A 26,181-nucleotide genomic window follows, 5' to 3' on the forward strand; every position below is an offset into this window, starting at 1 on the left:
AGAATCGTTTACAAAACAAATTGAGTCCAGATCCACCAAAAATGGACCCAGCTCGACTCGCGTTCACCCCTAGAAGTGACTACATTTGAGTGGGCAAGTACAAATAGATTCATGATAATAGAGTCACGATTTTGATAGGCAGAACCAATTTTTATTGTCCGTCCATTTTTTATAAGTAAAAACCTTGCACACCACAAGTACATCATCTAACATTTTTATGAACTTACATGCGCATATCATGATTAGCTAGTGAGCAAAAAAACTAATTTTTCTGATTTCTGATTATCTCATCTCTATCAAAATTAATGAATAAGGTTTGACGACCTCAGAATTATAGAAGAAAACAATTTTAACCGATGATCGAGTCCTACTGAGTGCTCTTGCTCACCTAATCCGCTTATGTTTATTATTCCTCATTCAGAAGTGGAACAAATTGGCTTTTCAGGGTTAAATCGAAATCACCAAACTAATTGGCAAGTGGCAAGCCCAAGTGAAATCGAAATTTCAGGGAAATCAAGTAAAAAACTTTCGTTGGTGAAAAAAGATTAGAAGGTATAAGAAGACAACATCGTGTCCCTGTCAAATAAGAAATTACAGCCAACTTTAGTGCGAGGACTTGACTTGCATGCAGCTTGGATTGAAAAACAATACAATCGATGAGCATTTAGAAGGTTCATGCACGAGTTCATTCATGTCTAGTGAGAACAGAACCTTTTGCACTTTTGACCAAAACCATATTCGCACTTCTCTGCTTTTAAGCTTCTAGCATTTAGCACCTTTTGCATTATTTCTTAGAAGGATGAAGTTACAAACAGCCCAAAACTCAAATATTATATATATACATATATATATATATATGTATGTATGTATGTATGTATAGATGGGCTAGGATCGGGAGAGACATTTTATTTCACTTTTTTGTGGTTTTCATTCTGAAACTTTTTTCAAGGATTTGAATTGTTTATATAGTTTAATTCATCATTCATATATCATTCTTATACAAAATTAAACAAATTCAAGAATTTCAAATTGCTGATGAATTTCAACTAATGCTATTAGATTTCACATTACGTCTGTCGTATTTTTCCTTTGTGTCGCAACAAATTCATTAATTTGTCTCACTTTCTGTTTTACATTTAACTTGCAGCTAATGCACATGCTCCTGTAACTGATTGCAAATTTAATGGGTATATGGCAGTCCGCAATATTCTTTTATTTGGTATTGGTTGGCTTTCTTTGCCAAGCGTGGTGCAACACTATTTTCAGCAGAGGACCAATATACTAATTAGATTTACATATTACATGAACCCATTCCTTCATTTATTGAATATTTTTCCTTTTACGGGAAGAGTTTTGATGACAAGGAGATGAAAGATTTTGCTTCAAACCGAAGTGTGTGCGAACATATATGGCATACACAAAATCTAAATATATAAAAAATGTATAGTGCCTTTATCAGACCCAAAAGAAGAAAAATATGTATGTTGCCTTCAAATTAAGACAAATACAAGTAAATGTATAGTGCCCCATATATGGGGCTCTTAGATGATTATATAACTTGGTCATTGATTAACTAAACAGAATTGGAATAAAATTCTCAATCATTGCAGCAATTAAATTAATCTTCTCATCAATTGCACAAATACTTGATTTGGTCAATAAATCATAGATTTCATCTTGTCTATGATAAAAATGATGATCAAAGAGGGAAATTTCATAAGGCCCAAGTGATGGAGAAATTAGTAGATGGTAAAGTACCATCATGCGGCATTGACAGCTTGTAGTTCTTAGCAAAAAATGCATGATATGTTCGAGGTAGAATTAGACTAATTCTAAAGTTCGATTCTCAACAGATGTTGTTTGCAATCCAGTTCAAATTTCTCGCCCCTTGTAAATTAATATCACATTGTTACGAAAACTATAGATGAATCCAGAAATGGTAGTTTTATTGGCACCCTACAATATTATGAATACACCCCGCTTTCTTTTATTTGGTTTGGACTTCCTTTTTTACCCTTATTTAAAATAGATAATAAACAAACAAACAAAATCAGCACCACCTTCTTCACCATACTACTCCTCGACATCCACCCACCATGGCGGCACCTCCATTAACAAAATGATCTCAAGTATACCAAAACATATGCCGACTTACTTAAACTCATAGAAAGTCAATTCCTAGTTGACTACAGAAGGATTGCTTCTCTACAAGTAGCATTTTTCCAGATATCCCCCCCCATCATGTAGGTATCGCTAATTAGGTTGATTTCAGCATTAAAAATTTCAATTTTCTAGTATTCCATGTCTTACAGAATATTAGCAGAAGTGAGAATTCTAGAGAGAAAGAGAATGGCGGGAAGAAGGTGGCTATCATCGGTTGACGACACTGATGAAGAAGTTGGTGGCAGGTGAGCGGTTGAGATAGGGTGTTGGAAGGGTTTTCATTTTTTAACTATTGTAAAAAGGTGAGGTGTCTTCAACAAATAAAAGGGCTAAAATTGGAATTTTAGAAAATAATTTTGAACTTGCGGTGTATTCATAAGATCGGAGGGTGTTAATAGAAGTACCCATCCTGAAAACCTCCCCAATTAGACCTTTTTATTGTACTTTCTCATTTCTGATTTGGACCTTCTTATTTTTTAATTGGATAATTTTTTATTATGATAATCTTTATAGGATGACAAAGAACGTATATAATTCCGATATCACGCAACATTACATGATCATAAAAATATCAAAATGAGAAGTTACTAGCGACCCCAGAACAAATTTTTGTAAAGGTTTCTCGTGTTTTTTTAATCCATAGTTTTATATATTTATATTATATTAAATTATTTTTCCATGGTTATTATTTTTGCTTGATACATACGACTAATAATGAATCATCATACCGATAGTATTGTTTTTTGTGGTAGTGTAAATGTAAAAATTAGGATGACAAATACAAAAAGCATTTATTATTGTATAACACTTAGGGACTCACTAATGAATATTTACTCACCTTTTGATTTAGCTCAATAAAAAGAGGTTACATGTTTTTCGTTTTTTAAAGCCCAATAAAAATTAATAACATGTTCATTATATTTTAAAACAATAAAATATGTGCTAAAATCTCATTAGACAAAATTCAAAAGTAAGCACTCACTAATGAATACCCAAATACTATTCTTTATTATTAGGGTTCCATATTTTCAACTTCAAGACTTGCGGCGGTGTCGTTTTGTGTTCAACGGTGCGTTAGTGAATGGACTAATGGAGTGTCTCACGCTTCAAACGCAAGCAATGGAAGTTGATGAGATGGAGCTTTCTGATTAGGATGCCCGCACGTGCATGTTACACGTTACATGTCAACACGTGTATACACAAAATCGGAACAAAAACTCTCTTTTGTTTTACCAAAGATAAAATGGGGAATCAAAATAACATGAACGGGAGCAAAATTGAAAGAGTAAATGTTATTTAGTGCACGTTAAGCTTAAGGAGTTATTGATACACTCTCTAATACATACAAAGTTCATATATAATGGCTAGAATTTGTACCAGGATTTGGGTCAGTGTTGATGTTAGTTTGGTGTTTTTTAAAATGAATTGAGTGAATACAATAACAAAACTTCATCTCTACTTCGTTCTACAATTCCTAATTTAATATTATGAACACATAGTTGTAGCATCCTTGCAAACGCCTTTAACTATTTTGATTTGCACTTTGCTTGCAATGAACTACGATGTTGAATAAGTTGAAAGCGGGCAAACAAATAAAATACGTACATCAACCAGCTAAGCCAAGCAAAAAAGTCCATAGAAGGGAAGTAGTCTTGGCCTTGGGGGTAATTTGAATTATTATTATATAATATTTATGAGATATGTGTATATATAGGTGGGTACTGGTATGAGTCTAACCTTGTTATCTGCATCTCTTATCTCACAACTAGTTTATTGAGACCTTTAGCTAGCCAAGTTGAAGACTTGGACTACTATAGCTGATTGAGCTAGCTACTAATATTATAGCTTTGTGGGTGAGTTTGATTTTGGTGAGGATTACTCAATGGGTAGGAAACCTTGCTGTGACAAAGTTGGGTTGAAGAAGGGACCATGGACAGCTGAAGAGGACACGAAGCTCATTAACTTCATCCTCGCCAATGGCCAATGCTGCTGGAGAGCTGTTCCTAAGCTTGCAGGTCTCATATCATATCACCTATATACTTCATTTTTCTCACTCCATAGCCATTCTAGAGGGAGAGAGAGGGGGAGAGAGAGAGAGAGAGCTTCTGCAAATTTGAATGCTCTTTTATTCACTCTGTCTCTTTCCTTCAGGAGATTGGTGGGAGAACATTTGTTTTTTGTTAATCTTTTATATTTGAAGAATTTAACCAGTTTCTCTTTTTCTTTCACAAATGGGGTTTGTTTTAATTCATTGTTTCACCTCTTGATCTTAGTTTTTTATTTTTCATTCTTCTTAAGAAAATGGTGGCTCAAAACTTTTTTGCTTTCGGTTTTGTGCTTTATTTTTTAATCTGGGGAGGTAGTGAGCTTGATAAACCACCAAACTAAAATTCATGATTCCCCGAATTCATTTGAAATTTAAATGAAAAAGTGAAGAAAAAAATAGTGACCAATTCACTGATTATAGTTGTGGTGGGTTGGTCTGAACTGCAGGATTATTAAGGTGTGGAAAAAGTTGCAGGTTGAGATGGACCAACTATCTGAGGCCAGACTTGAAGAGAGGTCTTTTATCAGAATATGAAGAGAAAATGGTCATTGATCTTCATGCTGAACTTGGCAACAGGTTTGTGATTATTCATTTCAGGAAGTGCTTAATTTATCCAAAAGTAACTTTCAAGAGCTCTGCCACTGCTAAAGTTAATAACAGATAGTGTTCTTTGTAATTTCTAGTAAAATATGCGTAATGTTATTCATATTATATTTTTATACCACATCTTAGGTGACATCTAATGTGGACATCCACATCATTTGAAAAATTTGCAAAACTCAAGGAAATGAAGGAGAAAGACTCATCGTATACCACAATCATCATTTAATTAACTAGTTTTTCTTAATTATTTGTTTATTAAATAATGAACTAAATTTAAAAATATGATTAATTCAAATTATGAGGTTGTCCATAAATGTAGTACAAAAATATAATATGAGTAGCATTACTCGTAAAATATTAATACTATAAGACCATGCAAGTAGAAGACCAAATTTTGCACAAAATCTGGGCAATGGACTTCTGAGGTTTTAACACCCACTCCAACATATATTCCCTTTGTTTTTTTATTTTTATTTTTTATTTTATTTTATTTTATTTTTTTAGACTTTTCATCTTTTAACTTGAGGTAAATAAAATAAATGCATGTTAATAAATATCCCTTGAATTCAACCGTGCTGAAGATGCTCCATTAAAAATAAAAAATAAAAACTCTGCTGAATATGCAATCTTGTCCTTCTGTATATTCTCCTATTTTTAATTTTTGAAGGACGTTTACTTGGAGCTTTCTTGTGGCCATATAGTCAATTCTCGGTGGAGAAAAAAAAAACACACACACACACACTTTAAAACAATTATTTAATTTGTTTTATTTTTTATTCTTTATTTTGTTGTGTGCACAAGTCAAATAGTTGCACTATTTGGTCAAATTAGCGTTCATTTTCATTGCAATTAGGTTTGACTTTTTCTTTTGTATGTTAGAGGTTAGAATGTTGCTTATCATCGAAATTAAATTAATGTGTTTCTTAATATTTTGGCAGATGGTCCAAGATTGCCTCTCATCTCCCTGGAAGAACAGATAATGAGATAAAAAATCATTGGAACACCCACATCAAGAAGAAGTTGAGAAAAATGGGGATTGATCCCCTCACCCACAAACCAATTGCTAATGTCAATGACCAAAGCCAACAATCACAAAGTCAAAAGCAAGAAGGAGAAGAAGAACAATCCTGTGCAGCTAATGACAAATCTGAAATTGACCAAAATGCCCCTACTCAAGCCAAAGAGGAAGATTCCAAAAACACGGGAGGTGATGGATTGGATAAGATGGAGTTCTTGATTGATGGATTCTGCATAGATGAAGTTCCACTAATGGAGTTCTTGATTGATGGTGTTCCTTCTTCTTCATCAAACTCTTCATCTTCTTGTTCAAATTCATCATCCAATTTTCTTGAAGAATTACACCTCCCAGATTTTGAGTGGCCTGATTGTGATTACAGCAACAACAGTAACAATGGCAGCATGGGCTTGTGGGATGATGACTTCAGCAGCTGGGGTCAAGAAGCTTGGGCATATGGGCTCCTGTGAAAAGAAAAAAAAGGAACTAAATTTTTTCCACTTGGATTATATGTTGTAATTTGCTTGTTAATTACTTTCTGAAGAGTACAAAATAAATAAAGAATAGAGAAAATAAAGCATGTATGTATAGCATTTTTTTACTCTTTTAGGAAGTGAAATGAAATAAATTAAATTTAATACTTTGTGTGTAATGGAAGCATTTAGATTTTTATTTCAATGTGAAGTAGGCTGGCCAGTTTCTTCTATCTAATCTTGTTTTCTTATTCTTTGTTCCGAAGGATTCATGAACCTTTTCGAGATCCCGATTGGTTACATTTCATTATCATGTTTTATTTTAGTTATCATGTTAATTATTTAATTTCTTTTTTCCTTTTGCTGAGATCATATTATATTTAAGTTGCATCGATTCTTTTTATTCTGAGCTTGGTATATTTGAGATTAATCACGTTGATTAGAGTAGTTAGTTCTCCCTCTACTCTTAATTAAGTTTACTCTCCCGCAATTTAGATTAAATAGGGTTTAAAATTGAATATTTCTTAAGATAAGTTTTCTAATGAAAAATAGGATAATGTACACGAGTGCGTTTGTTTGACCTCATTAAATGGGATTGGACTGGACTAGACTATAGTTCCATGTTTGATAGGTGCTGAGACTAAGTTAAGTGGGACTAAAGGGGACTCGTGTGGACTAGAGGCCTCCTTAAAGGTTCTTAGCGAGGCCCTCCCCAAACCATGGGACTTGCTAAGACCGGCTTCTTCCTCCTCCCTGCGAGCCCCTCTGTGAGTTCTGGGCTTCTTAATTTTGGATTTCGATGGGATTTAATTAAGATCTGCAGACTATCCCTAGCAAGCTGCTTCGCTTCACCATGGTCATCATCCTCTAAAATCTCAAATCTAATATTTCCCACCCCCAACATTAACCACAAAAAATCCCCCATCTCATATTTCCCACCACCAACCATCACCCAAAAAATCCCTAATCTCATATTTCATGCTGCCACCACCGCCATGGACGAGCCATCTGAGAAGCTCCAGAACCTCAAGTCACTGAATTCTCTCCTGCTCAAGGAAACCAAGGACCGCCAGCAGCAGGTGGAGTCGTTGGTGCAGGGCAAGGTAGATTTGAAGTCCGAGCTGAGTCGGTTCCATCGTGGAGATTAAGCCGCTTGTGAGCGAGTTGAGTGAGTGGAGCAAGGAAAATGTTGGGTTAGAGTTGGAGAAGAGTGTTTGTGGTGTTTTTGTTCTGACCTAGATGAAGCAAATGATGTGAGATAAAGTTTGAGATTGAGAGGCTAATGAGTAGAGAGATGGTGAAATTGTGAAGTTAATGAGGGAATTGGAGCAGCTTGCTGGTGGACTCGAGATCAAGAAGGGAAGCTGAGAGAGAGATTATGTGAAGAAATTAATAATAAATTAATTTGGACAATAAACTACAGTATTATTTTCATTATCCTACTTGTTAATCTGATACTGCACCAAACGCTTCACTAAATTATTCCAGCTTAGTCTAGTCTACGCTAGTCCAGCTTAGTCACTGAAGCTAATCTAGTCCGAGACAATCCGGTGCAACAAATCTCCCTAAATTCAGTTAAACTATGAGAGAGAAGGAATAGGGGTTAGGTTTCATGTCCGCTCTTTTTCTCGCCTTTTTTTTTTTTTTTTTTTTTTCATTTCTAGAGGAGTAATATTTATATCTCTCTTTTTTCATTTTTTTTTCTCTTTTTATACGGGATAAAGTTTATATTCTCTCTATGACTAAGATTTATGTGCTTCGTAACGCTGAAATTTTCTATACATATATAAATAAATAAAAAGATTTAAGATACAGTAATTAAATAAAAATATTACTAAAATAATCCACCATTGGCACGAAACAAAGACTACAGCTAGTCTCTACCACCTGTCCTAAATCTTGGCTGGGGGCATGTCGTACGTGCACAATTAGTGAGGCACTACATCCTTGTAGTCGTGTAGGCCACATTACTAACCCTGTATGTTGCCTAATACGCTGGTCCACACGATCACACCAAACTTCTTTCAAGTTTCTTAATTCCTAGGTTGAAGAGAGTAACAAGCACAAAGAAACCAAACTTATTGCCCATCCCCATACTTCTTTCTCATACTTTTGTTTAAAAGGATGTAGAAAGTTGTTTCATATTGGAAACTTAACGAACTTTTCATTTGCTTATATGAAGTTAACTATTTTTTATATTGTCAAATTATTCTATAGTCAAACATTTCTTCAGTTTAAACATGTATATTTCGAATTCTAATTTTTATTAGAAGACTGCTAAGAGATACCACACTTCTGTATTATATTAATGTACAAGCCACATTAATTAATGAATTAATCTAATTGGATATTGACTGTAGGCATCACTTGCTACATCAAATATGTAATATGAATGTTCTCCCGTCTCCCTAGCATTAATATTTATTTAAAGAATTAATTCCAACGGCGCAAAGAATATATTTATACTAAAGGGTGTGAACATAAATTGATTTCAAATCCGCCTATAAAATTTGAATGTAAGATTTCTCACTAAGTAAATATAAAGATTACAAAACCATAATATTAAGTGGCCACAAAAAAAAAAAAAAAAAAAACCATTAAACAAACAACAAATTAACATAGTACGCAGAGACCCGGATTAAAATCATCCACTAATACGGCACCCTCGGCCAAGAACTTCTTCCGTAATAGGTGGTCATAATAGAAAACACCGATTGCTATCTAATCAGTAAATCTGTTTCTTTTGGCCTAGAATTGTTTTTTGGTGAACAATAGTATCATTATTCTAGAACTTCTAGAGTTTCAAACGAATTAGGATTTTGTGTTTTTTAATTGATGTCTCCTTGTGTATAGTTCAGTTCATTATTAATTTATTCATATTATCAATAAAATTTTGAGTAAATTGTAACAATGATCCATCAACTTTAATCAAATTGGAGCAATGGTCCCTTCACTAAAAATCAATTACCATTGGTCTCTTAACTTATCAAAATGTGTAGCTATAGTCATTTTCATCAATTTCGTCAAAATTTTGTCAAAATAAGTTATTTTGGAATGACCATTTATACAACTAGGGTCTCTCAACTCATCAAAGTGTGTAATTATGGTCATTTTCGTCAACTACGTCAAAATTTTTGACAAAACGAGTTACGTTAGAAGGACCATTCCTACAATTGTGTTAAAATTAAGAGACCATTTCTCCCGTTGAATTAAAGTTGAGGGATCAATGATAATAGATTTTTAGTTAAGGAACCATTGCTCCAATTGAGTTAAAATTAAAAGACCATAATTACAATTTACTCTAAAATTTTAGAGTTTTTATTATTTTCTTGTGAATTTCAGATTAACGATGAGTTTTAGTAAATCTTATTAAATTTGACGTCTTTGTCAATTCGTTCGTTCGTGTTGACTTTTTAGTTGTTTCCTTGAACGTAATTTAGCTCTCAGTCACTAGCTACTTTTTTTATTATGGTCGAACGGTTACTAGCTACTTTTTATTTTTATTTTTTTATACAAGAGTTACTAGCCACTTGAGCACTCAGGAAAAGTATTAGCTATAGCCTATAGGTAAATTGGACTTGAATGAAATGATTTAGCAGCTTTTGTTTCTAATTAAATATAACAAGTTTTATTCTAGCTTTGTAAACTTGATTAGCCAATCTGGCTGGCTGTACATAAATAAGGTTTGAACACAAAGTTTTTACAAGGGTTAGGGGAACTTTAACGAAAAGTTCCCGATACTGTTCATTTTAACGAAAAATCACAATTTTACATTAAAAACAGTGTTCTAAAAATCGGTCTAGGCGTTGGGCGGTGGCCGGCCGGGGGGATTAACTCAAAATCGGGACAGGGACTAGGCAGTCGCCGAGAATTTCAGTTTTGTTCTATTTTCAAGAATGCAGATTAGCTACATTCTTGCTCTTATGGGCTTCTGGTTCATGGTTTGGTGAAGATGAAAGGATGAAGAAGATGAGAAATAACTTTCTCTCTCTTCCTTTCACACCACGTACACCTTGCATACTTTTCTCATTTATTTTTTTTCTTAGTTTCTCTCCAATCAAGTTTTGACAGCAAACATCAAGTTGCTTGCTTTTTGTAAAAAAACCAGGTTGTCATTCCCTAACATATTGATTTTTCTCATAAAAAATGATGGGGTGTCAGTCCCTACATCCACATATTTCACACTTTTATTTCTCTTTAAATTAAACATAAATTAATATGATCTCTAAAAAATATTTTATAAATTACTATGAACTACCCATATTCATATCAGAATTTTTTTCTTTATTATGAACCACCCAATCCACTATGTGGGATTTTTACCTTTATTTTTTAAAAATTAGATATAATCATTCAAAATGTCTTAAGTTATATGGCATATATGTTCAATGTGATTTTAAATTTTGGACTTGTTGGATATTTTTTTTGCATTTTATCCATGGATTTCATACAAGTATAATTTTTTGTAAGTGTCAATATGCACTTATTTATAAGATATATAAGAAATTTACGTAAATCCGCCTAGACGGCTAGGCACCTGCCTAGACCCCGCCTAGCAGCCCGACTAGCGCCTATCGTTTTTTTAGAACCTTGAGTAAAATATCAATCCTGGTATTATTCACTTTACCCTTTATTTTGTCCTTATCATTTAAACTCAAAGTTTTCAAACCATTTTCATTAGTTTTCCTTAATAATATTTGATGAAGCATACACACTCAAATATGTGTTGAATAAGATAACAATCACGGTAAAAATGAAGAATATGAAATGAGAATGAGTAAGCAGTTGAGCAGTTAAGTAGACTCTTCCACATAAACGAAGGGTGAGAGAGTGACAAAATATACATGTTCTAACTATTCATAGGATTAAGTCCTCTCAAGATCAGTTCCATAGAAATAGAAATTCAATGGCCAAAGCCTCTTCCCCGGCCTCTCTTCCCCCTTAACTCCTCTTTCTCCCTCGCACCCCCACACCCCATCATTGTTAACGAACCTAATTCAATTGCAGGTCATCTATGCTTTAAGTCTAATTTATTTTTTCGCTATCCCTTACTGTTTTAGCTTGTTATTTGTCATCTCTTTCTTCTTCTTCATCTTTGAGATTTCTCTATCTATAATTCTTCCATAGTTATGAAAAAGATCTCTACAACTAGAAGACATTGGTTTGCACGACCCCTCTCTTTGTTGTTTCGTTAACATCAGCTGAGATTTTAAAGTCGAGGGACTTGCAATTGAGGGATGTGGCGATACCGGGCAGATTTTTGAGAGGGTAAGGTAGGACGGTTGTTGCTTGGGTGGCTTGTGGTGGTGTTGGGGCTAATTTTGAGGTGGGGTTGAATTTAATTTGGAATTTGGAGAGTTGGTGGTTCGACGATGAAAGCTTCAAAATGAGGGAGAAAGAGAAGAGTTGAGGGGAAAAGAGGAAGGATAAGAGATTTTGGTCTTTGGATTTGAATCAATGGTTGAGATCCATCGGTCCGGAGGATCTCCACAAATTAATAGGGAGATGATATAAATCTGTATTTATAATAACTTAAGCCCATATGACATTTATAGGGAGAGAAAGAGAGAAGGATAAAATAGTTAAATTCTAACTATTTATAATGACTTAAAGCCGATGTGGCAATGTATCATTGACCTATGCCTTATTAATAAAAATATATCACTGATTAAGTCCAAAACAAAAATATGGCATTGATATATGGCTTAATAGTAATGTTTTTATTCACTTTTGACTAAATTACCTTTAAGTTAATGTGACGCAAGGGATACACTTTTTACGGTAAATTTGTAATTTTCATGAGTTTGTGGTAGAGATGAAATTAGCTGTTTTTAATGAATTTAGAGACTTATTTTATCAAAAAAATAGTTTAGGAACTTAACTTTAATGAAATTAGCAGTTTTTTTTTTATTTTTTTTTATTTTATATTTTATTAATGTATCCATCTAACATTTAAAAAAATAAATAATATCACCGGATTCACAGTTAGTTCATCTTTCTCTGGACTATATGTAAGCGCAAGTCATATAATATCTAGAAGGATTCTGCAGCTCTCTCTCTCTCTCTCTCTCTCAAATTAGGAAAAGAAAGACTTATCCGAACACCTAGTACTAGTCAAAGTAAACCCGGGAAGTAAGTTGAAGGTCGTTGTTACGGTAAGGTAGCTTCCAATTGTACATTCAACCTGTCGTATATCATTGACTGTATTAAACCCAATTTCATTTGATTGACTATGAAACCAGGAGTAGAACTATATTCCCTCTTAATGTCTCTCATCTTTCATTTTCTTCTATTTAAACGGTTATTATTACGCCACATTTATATTTTGTTTGAATTTTGTATATCAAGGAAAAGAAAAAAAAGAAAAGTATTAAAGGAGGGGATGGAAGAGAATGGTAATAAAAGGAGAAAGGATAATACTCTATGAAACATTCAACATGACGGTAATCAACTAGTTATACTAATACGACACTCTCTTGCAACCTATATATATATATATATAATCTTAAAAAAAAAAAATAAATAAAAAAACACGTATCCTTCGTAAGTTTGACAAAAAATAAATATCCTTGGTTAACCTACTTAAATGAAGATTAATTCAATTGTTATAATTGCAAGTATATATGTTTCTCATGGATCACAATAATAACCATTTCTTTAAAATAAAAATAAAAATAAAAATTTGTTCATATCATGTAGTTTGTCTACCTAGACAAAAAACTAATTAGCTATCTCTATCCGCGTGACTTGGAATTAATTAAGCTATAAGTTACAGAGAATAAAACAAGATTAGCGACAACTATAATCATAAGACTAATGGGGACATTAGCAAAAGGTATGAAGGGGACGGCTAGAGAGAGTGCGGTGAAATGCTCCCGTTTGGTGGGCTGGACGGGATTGAGCCTTAAGAATATAATTGGATTGGCAGGGATGAGTTACATAACCCATGCGTGTGGTTGGGTTACATAACCCATCATATTTTCCCTTATTTCATTTTGTAGCCAATCCAATTTGTGTTACAATTATTCTCACCAAACATTGGCTAACCTACAAGTCCAATTTAATTGAAAATAACTTATCTCATCCAACCCACCAAATGAATAAGAGAATGATGATGTTATCCACACATATAGTTTTCTCTAGGGGTGGGCACGGTGCGGTTCGGTGCGGTTCCACCCCTAAATTAGAACCGGAACCGAAATATATTAACGGTTCGATTCGGTGCGGTTCCACTTAAATTTATGACTAGAACATTACGGTTCGGTTTACACCGGTTCCGATTCGGTTCTTGCCGGTTTACGGTTCCTAATAATAAATTATTTGAACACCAAATCATTATGCATTCAAATACATCTTCTAAAACTGATTACATAAAGTTGCATACAACACATCTTTTTTAATGCAAATGTCTTTGGTAGTGGCACCAAGTCAACAAAAAGAGACAACTAAAATACATATGCACTGGTCAATCAGTCAACAAACAAAAAAATGATGAAACAAATTGCAAGTTTTTAGACTTCAGAGAGCAAGCAAGAAGCAGCAGCTCCTGTACACAAATTTTCAACCTATTTTTCAACCTATTATACCATGACATGTGTGTGTATATATAATTTATTTATTTACTATTAATAAAACGGTTCGGTTCGGTTCGGCCGGTTCTTGGTCATTCGAAACCGGAACCGGAACCGGTTTGAACGGTTCGGTTCGGTTTTTCACTCAAAGTTGACTTTTCCGGTCAACACGGTTTTTTTCGGTTTTTTTTCTTACGGTTCGATGCGGTTTTGCGATTTGGCGGTTTTTATGCCCACCCCTAGTTTTCTCGCATACTATCTTCTTTTCTTTTTTCTTTTTTCATCATGTATCCCACCAACATCTTAAAAAAGAAATAATATCACCGGACTCAATGTTTGTTCATCTTTCTTTGGACTATATGTAACCACAAGTCATAAAATATCCAGAACGATTCTGCAGCCCTCTCTCTCTCGTCACCGGACTCATAGTTTGTTCATCTTTCTTTGGACTATATGTAACCACAAGTCATAAAATATCCAGAAGGATTCTGCAGCTCTCTCTCTCTCTCTCTCTCTCAAATTAAGAAAAGAAAAAATTATCCGAACATCTAGTCAAAGTAAACCCGAGAAGTAAGTTGAAGGTCGTTGTTAGTATAGGTAAGGTAGCTTCCAAGTGTACATTCAACCTGTCGTCTATCATTGACTTTATTCGAAAAGTACATTCAACCTATCGCATGTCATTGACTTTATTAAGCCCAATTTCATTTTGATTGACTTTGAAGCTTCTCTTTCATCTTTTTCAATTTGAAAATTTACGATTACGCTACATTTACATTTTGTTTTAAAATTTTTATATAGACAAAAAAGAAGAAAAAAAAGACAAATATAAGAAGAAAGGATGAAAAGAAATGATAATAAAAAGGAAGAGAATCATACTCTATGAAACATTCAACTTGACAATAATCAACTAGTTATACTAATACAACACCCTCTTGCAACCTAAATAATAATAAATAAATAAAACGTATCCTTCGTAAGTTTGACAAAAAAAAAAAAACAAAAAAACAATCCTTGGTTAATCTACTTAAATGAAGATTAATTCAATTATTTTAATTGCAAGTGCACATGTTTCTCATGGATCACAACAATAACCATTTCTTTAAAATAAAAATAAAAATTTGTTCTTATCATTTAGTTTGTCTACCTAGACAAAAAACTAATTAGCTGTCTATTCGCGTGACTTAGAATTAATTAAGCTATAAGTTGTGGAGAATAAAATAAGGATAATTCAGGTTCTCATCTTTAATTTTTCCTTCTCATTAATTGAAACCTTATTTCTTTTTAATTGTTTTATCAAGGTCCCTTGACTAATTTCCATGTCATTTTTTTAATATTAAAATTATTTACAAGTCATCATTTGTCAATTTTCAAAATGAAAAACTTATTAATCATTTCCATATATATCTTTTTGTATTTTTTTTTTTCATATGTTTCTATTTCTAATTTGTACCCTTTTTTAATTTGTACCAATATTCTTTTTAGTTTTAATTTGTACCCATAATTTTGAATTTTAATATTTACCCATATTTTTTATTTAATTTGTACCCATATTCTTCTTGTGAATGTACCCATGCTGATTATATGTATATATATTTTATGTTTTAAATATATGAATAGTTATTTCTTAAAATATATCAATAGTTTCATCGGTACATTATTTTTTTGCTAGAACTATGTGAAGCATAATATTACTCTATTATTGATTTTTAAGTAGTTTTTATATTGTAAAAATATTATTTAAATTTGTTTAAATTTATAATTTGTGGGATATTGAATGCATAAATGTAGGATTTTTTTTTTTTGAGAAATAAATGTAGGAGTTAAATCTATTAAATAATGTCAATTATTTAAACAAATAAGGTTTAATTCTAACTGTGATATCCCACATCGCCCAGGGGAGTGATCCTTATATGTATATTCCCATCCTTACCTAGCATCAGAGCCTAACCCTGGCCGTGGTGTGCCGACGAGGATGTAGGGCCCTTAAGGGGTGTGGATTGTGATATCCTACATCGCCCAGGGGAGTAATCCTTATATGTATATTCCCATCCTTACCTAGCACGATGCCTTTTGGGAGCTCACTGGTTTCGGGTTCCGTAGGAACTCCGAAGTTAAGCGAGTAGCGCGCGAAAGCATTCCCAGGATGGGTGACCCATTGGGAAGTTCTCGTGTGAGTTCCCAAAAACAAAACCGTGAGGGCGTGGTCGGGGCACAAAGCGGACAATATCGTGCTACGGTGGTGGAGCGGGCCTGGGAAGTGATTCGCCTTGGACCGGGATGTGACACTAACAATTAGGTTGACTAGGGACTGGAAAAAAAATGACCCGTAAAACAATATTAATGTCACATCTCGACCCGGGCGGGACCACTTCCCGGGCCCGACTCCACCATAGCACGTAAGGTGTGCTAGGGGCCCAAAGCGGACAATATTGTGCTACGGTGGAGTCGAGCCAAGGAAGTGGTCCCGCCCGGGTCGGGATGTGACAATTTGATATCAGAGCCGAACCCTGGCCGCGTGTGTGCCGACGAGGACGTCGGGCCCCTAAGGGGGGTGGATTGTGACATCCCACATTGCCCAGGGGAGTGATCCTTAAATGTATATTCCCATCCCTACCTAGCATGAGGCCTTTTGGGAGCTCATTGGCTTCGGGTTCCATAGGAACTCCGAAGTTAAGCGAGAAGAGGGCTAGAGCAATCCCATGATGGGTGACCCACTGGGAAGTTGCTTGTGAGTTCCCAAAAACAAAACCGTGAGGGAATGGTAAGCCCAAAGTGGACAATATTGTGCTACGGTGGTGGAGCGGGCCTTGAAAGTGATCCGCCCCGGGCCGGGATGTGACAATTAGCGACAAATATCATCATAACTAATGGGGACATTAGGAAAAGGTACAAAGGGGACAAAACCGTGAGGGAATGGTAAGCCCAAAGCGGACAATATCGTGCTACGGTGGTGGAGCAGGCCCGGGAAGTGATCCGCCCCGGGCTGGGATTTAACAATTAGCGATAAATATCATCATAAGACTAATGGGGACATTAGGAAAAGGTACGAAGGGGACGGCTAGAGTGTGGTGAAATGCTCCCGTTTGGTGGGCTGGATGGGATTGAGCCTTAGGAATATGATTGGATTGGCAGGGATGGGTTACATAACCCATGCGTGTGGTTGGGTTACATAACCCATCATATTTTCCCTTATTTCGAATTTGTAGCCAATCCCATTCAGTGTTGCAATTATTCTCATCAAACATTGGCTGATCTACAAGTCCAATTTAATTGAAAATAACTCATCCCATCCTGCCTACCAAATGGGTAAGAGAATGATGGTGTTATCCACACACTTGTTTTTACCTCACATACACCGTTTTCAATTTTTGGTAGTCAGACTAAAGACAGGTACGGACTACTTGGATTTTTTTGTTATTGTAGTCCACATTGCGGTTTAGATTGACATTGTAAAATATACATGTGCACACGCGGTTGTCCATTTTGTTTCTATTCTCTGTATAATATTACAGGTTATGCTCAATGTATGGTGAAGATCAATGTACCAGCTCAAATTAAAATTCAAGCCAAAATTACAGACTACTGACCAGCTACCGTAAACTTCTGAATTCTCATCCCAATTCATTATCGTCGTGACCGTGCGTGACAGGGATATTATTCATCTGTGTATTGTAAATTTAGAGTGTTACAATACATATATGTATTCGGACTATGTTGCGGCTCTTCAATACTAGATTCTTTCACGCAGCTTGATTACAATACTAGTAGTACCTAAATATTAAATACAAATATATTTACATTTCGCAAGCCTATAATATTGGGCAAATATGTGGCCAATAATATCTATATTACCTAGCTATTAATTAAAAAACACACTGTCAACTAAATACACAGGAAAAGACAATATTAACTCTATATTCACAGTTCAACAAAAGATCCGAAAACAATTATGAGCATTAAGGTAATTTCGTAAAAAATAAAGTTTAATGTTTTTCCCTTTTACTCAACCTATCACCCAGTTGTCATCAAACTATAACCCTTCACTTCCTGTTTCTATTATTATTATTTTTTTTTTTCCTTCTCCGTTAACCCTACCTATTTAGGCCCAGTTTTTAACTTACTTCTATCTCCTCAACCATTTTTTTCTTTTTAATTTTTTTTATTTACATTCGGTAATAATTATGATTACACCTGGAGAGCCTGGAATGTTTGGCTTGTGATGATCAGTGTCTTAAATGGTCCCTTGAAATTGTAGTGGAGTGCATATATCACTGTAACTTTGAGAAACATCATATGCATTATGCACCACTGTCAGTCTGAGTCACCATCACATATACATTCCATAATTTTCGTTCACATTCACAATTCCAAATCAGAGGCCGCTTTGTTTGTCTTTCTTTTTGGACTGCACTCTTTGAATAATACAGATATAATTCTTTATAAGCAATGAACCTGTTCTTTTCTGTGCGGGGTGGTAGTAAATATAAGGAATGATCTTAATAATATGAAAGTGATCAAAAGCCATGCCCCTTTAAAATATACACTAATTCTACATTTACAATGAATTTCTAATGCATAGTATCGCTAACACTGACATGCGGCGTAATCTTTTCATCATCATAGGCATAGTATTAGATTGAGTCATGTTAACTAGGACAGTATGTTGATCACAAATAATAGCAAGTGACAAAATTTTAAACAAAGATAAAAGTTTAGATTTTCTTTTAGTTGTTTTTGAGTTTTTGAAAACCCTCTAACCCAATTTGCATAGAAATTGTTAAATAGCTAGTGCATTATTAGGGTAAATATAATTTTTTTTTAAACTACTGTGGTCCTAGTTTAAACCGAAAAATTGAATGTTTTGTATCCATTATATTTCTAAGGTAAAATGTTATATAAAATTGCATCAACGAATGCATAGATATGGTTCGAAATATGACATCTCAATGACGAACGTATGACTACTTTTTTTGGCTCAGGATCAGCACTAACAAGAGTGTTCCTGTTTTGGCGTGCGACCCAAGTCGCCACAAGTCGCTTCAAACTCTGAAGTGGAGTGTCCTTGGGCCACACAATTTGACGCGTCTGGAATTGCGCGTGGACCGACCGTCTTGCAGTCGTAATGCGGCTCTGACTTTGAGCTTAAAACCGTCAAAACGCGGTTGTCCCATCCTTTTTGTCCACTCGCTGACAAATTCGGGAAAAAGGACGCGGCACGAAATTACTTGAGATTCGACGGTGCCAGACAAAGCATGATTTATCCTGTCACTATCACTATTTTACCCGAGTCGGAGTCAAAACTCCAGTACACGTAGAACTAGAGGTCAGGTAACACTTGGGAGTGGAATTTGTGCTCCTTCTCACTTCTTACTTTTCACCCCTCACTAAGCCACATCACAATCACTCGAACACCCTAATCGGTGATTTGGTGGGAGGCCGCCTATGAATATGATTAGATATTGTCTACTTTTGTCGGTACAAAAATTAAAAAGAAATATGTGAAAAATTAAAAATAGTAAGACAAAAAATAATTAGAACATAAAATGTTAACGTGGTTTAATCGTGACTATATAAATAGAAGAAGATAAGAAGGGTATGAGATGATTAGGGCAGACAATCCAGGTCCTTAAAAATAATGTTCAATTTGAGTAATAGGGTTAAGTTGTGTCTTTTTATTCTATCATTTTGAATGAGAAGTTGATTTTTACACACTTTAATTTTTTTTTTTCTTTTAAAACTTTTTATGCATTTTTCTTTATTTTTGGTTCTCGGATTCAATAAATCAAACAAAAATAATGAGTAAGATTGAACATGAGTATGTGAGAATTTAAAATGAATGTGAATGTGTGGATTGTTTCTCCTCAAATGTGCTTCAACTTAGATATCTAATCATGCTCAAAACTATGCCTTGACTTATAAAAATACAATAATCTTATAAGGTGACTTGCTATTCGAGGATTCGACACTTAAAGAAACAACACTAAAGTTGATAATATCTCAGTTGAGAGCTTAAGACGTATATTGAAATTTCATACCTCGACTTTTATCTCAACTAACATCTCAATCGTGATTTTACTATAATTTAATTTGTTAATTTCATATTGCCTTTATGAGCACCAGAATCTGATTTTAGTTTGTCGAACAAGAAAACAACTAGACTACATATGTCATCAATAAAAGTAAAAATATTAAAATGAGAATGGAATATGCCCATGTTCTTGTAACTTAATTATGCATTTTATTTGAGTAAGGCTACATTTATTATTTATTTGTATCATCACTTGTACTATCTCGCTAATAGAGGTAGGTTCCGTCAACACATAGCATTTTTATTATTTTTTTTGGTTTTCACTTTCACTTCTTCCATTTTGTTTTTCCTAAAAGAGAAAGACAAAAGTAAAGTTAAAAAAAAAAAAATGCACAAGCTAAAGGTATAAAGTGCGTAATATAAAATTGCACACGTAAAAAGATTGGAGCATGTCCACTTTAAACAATGATTCACATAAGAATACACATTATAATATAGATTTAGAGACCGAAAAACAAAAAGAAGAAAAAATAGGTAGTGGAAGAGTGTGGATTGGTAGGAATGCAACATATAGATAGAGAGAGAGAGGGAGGGTGGCATATATGGTTTTCATTAGAGATTGAAGAGGGGCAGAAAAGATGAAGAAGTCGGCATATATGTTATTATATCTTTTTTCTTCAGGAAAAGGGGAGAGAACATGATTAATTTTGTGAGCCCTAGCTAGTAGCTATTTCAGTATTTTTTTTCGAACACTTTTTAAAGGGATAGCTATGGAAATGTGGCATTCCATTCAAGGACCAAACTACATGCTTCGCAGGCATATTTTTTCTCACTGGGGCGGTTTCATACTCATAGGCCGGTTGCCCATGGACAGAACTGGTATCATTGCTGTCTCTGGTCTTAGTGGATTTTGGGTCCCTCCGATCGATCTTCGATCTTTTTTCTATTGGTCAATCGCTCTTCAATCTTTAGAAAGAAGAGGAGGTAGTCTTTTCGTTAATCTTATGAACCATAATTAGTCAATGTTCCAATCAGTGCATATTCAATAGTTATACTCCTACTACTTTCAACTTATTATGGTACGTTCTCAATCAACAACAGTTCTTACTAAATTGGTATCAAGATTAGCCAAGGCTGTAGTGGCATGTGCCACTCCAGAATTCCGCAATGCTTTTGTCATCCTAGTGAAAAAGGCCCAAAGTGTGATACATGTTACTCCTACTCTTACACTACATATGATTCAACCTACCCACCACTAAGATGATGCAATGCCAACACATGTTTTAAGTTTGAATATTTGATTTTAAAAACTTCATTTTAATCCTTGAAAAAAGATGAGTTTTAGTCTATAACCTTGTGTAAGATTAAAATTTAATTTTAATCCATGATACATTTAATCATCTTATTTATTAATTATATTTTGATGTTTTATTGTTGTCTTTTTTCCTATTTTTAATGGATTAATTATATTTAATTTTCATTACATTTCATTCATCATAATATATTTTGATGACTACATTTAGAAAGACAAATTTTTTTTTTTTTTTTATATAATATAGGAATATACAATTTGTATAATCTCCATTTAGTTACACTAATTCATTTGATATATTTTGGTATATCCATTAATGACACACCCCGATCGAAATCAGGGCGTGCTGGCCGTCATGTGAGGGTGACGTAACCATATGCATAGTGCGGAAGCAAAAATAATAAAAGTACGAATAAATAAAAAAATCAACCTACACACAGAGTAGTTAACAAACATGTGTAAGCATAAGTGTGAAAAAAAACAATATTTTCAGAGCACAGAAAACCTAGTGTAGTCCAGAGAAACAAACACTAACTAAACACACCCAGAGGTGGTCCTACACTGGTGGTAATCTGTCAGATATGCCATGGATTCCTCGTCAGCCACCAAAAGAGTAACCAAACTAGAACCTGAGGGGCGCAAAACAGAAAGTGTGAGTGGGCAAAAACAAAGCTTTTCAAAATCATTTCATTAACAAAAGTTTTAACCCCTCGCCGTAAAACCTGTATAGTTTTCCAGAAATAGAATATACACATATATCGAAAACATGCTCAGAAATATGCTATGTCGAATGCCTCTACATAAAATGTAAGTAACCCAGGTAATGTCAATCAATGCAATGTAATATGTCAGCCGGAGTCACCTAACGTGACCTATACGGCTGAATCTAGAGCTCAAATCTCCAACTCACTAACTATACCTACACACGAGTCGGAACCACCTAAAATGGTCTGTATGACAGGACTGGTGTAAATAAATACGCTCAAGTGCTACGATCACGTGAAGACTGGGCGAATAATCGCAGGTCACCTACGAGTCGGAACCACCTATAGTGGTTTGTACGACAAGACTGTGCACCTAACTTGGATCTAAGATGAGCGTGTGGTGTGGGAGGTGAACATCACGTGACAGACTGTGCCCTACTCTGGGCGGAGCACTAACACCGGGGGCGCAGGTTATGAGCTCTTTATGCCTTTCACATAACTACTAATCACAATCATAAACCATAACTTACATGTGTGTCCGCAGCACCAAATATACATATATGCAACGACTAATGCATAAATAAATAGCAAACGCAATGCATGGCATTTAAAACATATAAACATTCCATTTCATTTTCTGGGAAAAACCATAAGTATATAGGTATATACGGAAAACCAAAAGCCCACTCACTGGTATGTGGAAGGGTCGTAACCCCCCTACCTAGAGTGATTGCGCTCATCCTCGGGATAGGTCTCACCTATATGCGAAACAACTATAAAAACGTCAATTTAAAGCACATAACCAAAACTAGGTAACAACTTCTCGTACAATGCTCAAATAGGGTGTGTAAATACATCAACGTGATTTACTCAACCTCACAAACATCCTCATATTTTTAAAATAATTTTCTAACCTCCCACGCGCCAGCCACGCGCCAGCCATGCATGGGCACGTGTCTGGCACACATGTGGCAACCCTAACAGCATTAGGGAATATTCTGTTAAAACTAACAGATTCTGTTAAAGTTAACCTGATGTCATTGAGAATATTTCGTCCAAACTAATGGAATATTTCGTCTTCTTCTCCGGCACACCTCCGGTGCCGTCACCGTCGCCGGAAAATCGAAAAATTTTCAAACCTTCATTTCTCACTCGTTTTTCAACCAAATTCCATGAAATTGGTACCAAAATGAAGCTTACAACAAGTAGAACAAAACCTTTACCACTTTCAAGCCCTGAAATTCACGGAAACTCGCCGTAGAAACTTCGCAAAATCCAGCCAAACCTGCAATTCACGATCCCGATGTCCAAATCCTTCCAACGAACCACCCCGAGCTTTCTAAGGACCTCACTAAGCTTCCTACAAGCTTCAAATTCCTTGAAACACAACATTTGACGTGTGCACGAACAGTGACCGAAATCGGGGTTCCCTGGTTCGATGTGAAATCGAATGATTCCTTACCTGAAATTGGTATGGTTGAACTTGTATGGTCTTCACGAACACAAAGGTATAACTTTCCACCTCGATCTGCAACGTTTTCGAAGGTTTTGGTCCTAGTTCGTATGAAAAAGGAAGAAGAGGGAGAGAGAGAGAGAGAGTCTTCGGGACAAGGAAGGTATACGTGAAAAGGTGATGGAGATGAGGATGAATTGTATGGCCCAGATGCAACTAGCCAAAACCCCTAAACAACCACACAAATGACAAATATCCATTAGGGGCAAAAATGTCATTTCACAGCTACGGTACAAATAATTCAGGACGGGCTGTCACAACCCACCCACCTTAATAAATTTCATCTCAAAATTCATAACAACTACTCACACTAACAATTAGTGATCAAAGAACAACCAAGGATACAAATCTCTCATCCGATCTTCTGTCTCCTAAGTAGCCTCCTCTGCTGAGTGATTCCTCCACAAAACTTTCACTAAACTCACAGTCTTGTTCCGCATAACCTTTTCCTTCCAATCCAGAATCATTACTGGTTCGTCGTTGTATGCCAAATCCGGATTAATTTCCAATGGTTGAGGATGTATCACATATGACGGATCTGCAGCGTAATGATGAAGCATGGACACATGAAAAATATTATGCATTTTAGCTAGCTCTGAAGGCAACTCAAGCCTGTAAGCCACTTCACCAACTCGCTCAGTGATCATATACGGTCCGATATACCTGGGACGTAGCTTACCTTTCTTTCCAAACTATACAACACTTCTCCACGGAGAAAGCTTCAGAAACACCCAATCACCCACTTCATACACTCTGTTAGTAGCATGCCGGTCCGCTAAGCTTTTTTGTCGATCCTGTGCCGCTTTCAGGTTAAACTTAATTACCTGAACATTTTGAGTAGTCTCCTTTACAATTTCTGGACCCACCAAAACTCTTTCTCCGACCTCAGACCAACACAAAGGTGAACGACAAGAGTATAGTGCCTTAAATGGTGACATGCCTATACTCGAATGAAAACTATTATTACAGGAAAATTCCATTAAATCCAACCGCTTGTGCCAAGCATTGCCAAATTGCAACACTGAAGATCTCAACATATCCTCCAACGTCTGAATGGTCCTCTCCGACTGTCCGTCTGTCTGAGGATGATATGCCATACTGTAGAGTAATCTCGCACCCAAAGCTTCCTGAAAAGCCACCCAAAATTTCGAAGTAAATCTTGGGTCACGATCCGAGACAATACTCACTGGAACTCCATGGTACTTCACAATCTTCGATATGAATAATTCAGCTAATCGGGCCAAAGAATACTTTTCCCTCACTGGAATAAAATGCGTTGACTTAGTAAGCCGATCAACAATCACCCAAATGCCGTCAAAACCATTATGTGTAAGCGGAAGCTTGTACACAAAATCCATAGTAATGTTTTCCCATTTCCATTCTGGAACGAGAAACAGTTGCAACAACCTAAACGGCTTCTTCCCTTCAGCTTTAACTTGTTGGCATACGACACACCTACTCACATACTCAGCTGTCTCCTTCTTCATACCCAGCCAATAATAAAATGGTCGAATGGTATGATACATTTTAGTAGCTTCTGGATGCATCGCATAAGCTGAGATATGCGCTTCATCAAGAATTGCTTTCTTTAATTCCAAATTATTTGGCACAAACATTCTACTTTCCTGCATAAGCATGCTATCCGATTCACGAACTCTGAGGTCTTTCCTTTTCCCCTGATTCCTTACTTGAATTATTTCCTGAGTCTCTTCATCAACCATATGGGCTTCAAGTACACGATCAATTAAAATCGGTCTAACTTGAAAATTAGCAAGTAAAGCTACCTTATGATCTTCTACCTCTAACCTCACTCCAGTTGATGTCAAGTTTGCCAGAAGAGGAACACGACTAGCGTACAACGCATTGATACGGCTTTGAGATTTCCTGCTAAGTTCATTAGCTACCACATTTGCACGACGTGGGTGATAATCTAGTGCAGTCCAGAGAAACAAACACTAACTAAACACACCCAGAGGTGGTTCTACACTGGTGGTAATCTGTCAGATATGTCAAGGATTCCTCGTGAGCCACCAAAAAAGCAACCAAACTAGAACCTGGAGGGGCGCAAAACAGAAAGTGTGAGTAGGCAAAAACAAAGCTTTTCAAAATTATTTCATTAACAAAAGTTCTAACCCCTCGCCGTAAAACCTGTATAGTTTCCAAAAAAATAGAATACACACATATATCGAAAACATGTTCAGAAATATGCCATGTCGAATGTCTCTACATAAAATGTAAGTAACCCAGGTAATGTCAATCAATGCAATGTAATATGTCAGCCGGAGTCACCTAACGTGACTTGTACGACTAAATCTAAAGCTCAAATCTCTAACTCACTAACTATACTTGCACACGAGTCGGAACCACCTAAAGTGGTCTGTACGATAGGACTGGGTGTAAATAAATACGCTCAAGTGTTACGATCACGTGAAGACTGGGCAAATAATCGCGGGTTATCTACGAGTCGGAACCACCTATAGTGGTCTGTACGCCAAGATTGTGCACCTAACTTGGGTCCAAGATGAGCGTGTGGTGCGGAAGGTGAACATCACGTGAATTACTGTGCCCTACTCTGGGCGGGAGCACTAACACCAGGGGTGCAGGTTATGAGCTCTATATGCATCTCACATAACTACTAATCACAATCATAAACCATAACTTACTTGGCACTTACCTATGCTTCCGCAGCACCAAACATACATATATGCAACTACTAATGCATAAATAAATAGGCAAACACAATGCATGGCAT

General features: G+C 35.5%; 1 protein-coding gene across 1 annotated transcript; it reads left to right on the forward strand.

Moving 5' to 3' along the window:
- Positions 1-3,480: 3,480 nt before the first annotated feature.
- Positions 3,481-6,539, forward strand: LOC137741132 (transcription factor MYB20). Its single transcript, XM_068480936.2, has 3 exons — positions 3,481-4,178; positions 4,657-4,786; positions 5,752-6,539. Exons 1-3 carry the CDS (start codon positions 4,046-4,048, stop codon positions 6,296-6,298), a joined length of 810 nt encoding a protein of 269 aa, XP_068337037.2. The 5' UTR covers positions 3,481-4,045; the 3' UTR covers positions 6,299-6,539.
- Positions 6,540-26,181: the final 19,642 nt, after the last annotated feature.

Source organism: Pyrus communis, chromosome 9 (assembly GCF_041283825.1).
Source record: "Pyrus communis isolate YQ-2024b chromosome 9, ASM4128382v1, whole genome shotgun sequence".
Classification (NCBI taxonomy): Eukaryota; Viridiplantae; Streptophyta; class Magnoliopsida; order Rosales; family Rosaceae; genus Pyrus; species Pyrus communis.

Coding starts and splice junctions, on each gene's coding strand:
- LOC137741132 (XM_068480936.2), top strand. CDS start 4,046: ATGGGTAGGAAACCTTGCTGTGACAAAGTTGGGTTGAAGAAGGGACCA. Junction 4,179..4,656: donor AGCTGTTCCTAAGCTTGCAG/GTCTCATATCAT, acceptor TCTGAACTGCAG/GATTATTAAGGTGTGGAAAA. Junction 4,787..5,751: donor CATGCTGAACTTGGCAACAG/GTTTGTGATTAT, acceptor ATATTTTGGCAG/ATGGTCCAAGATTGCCTCTC.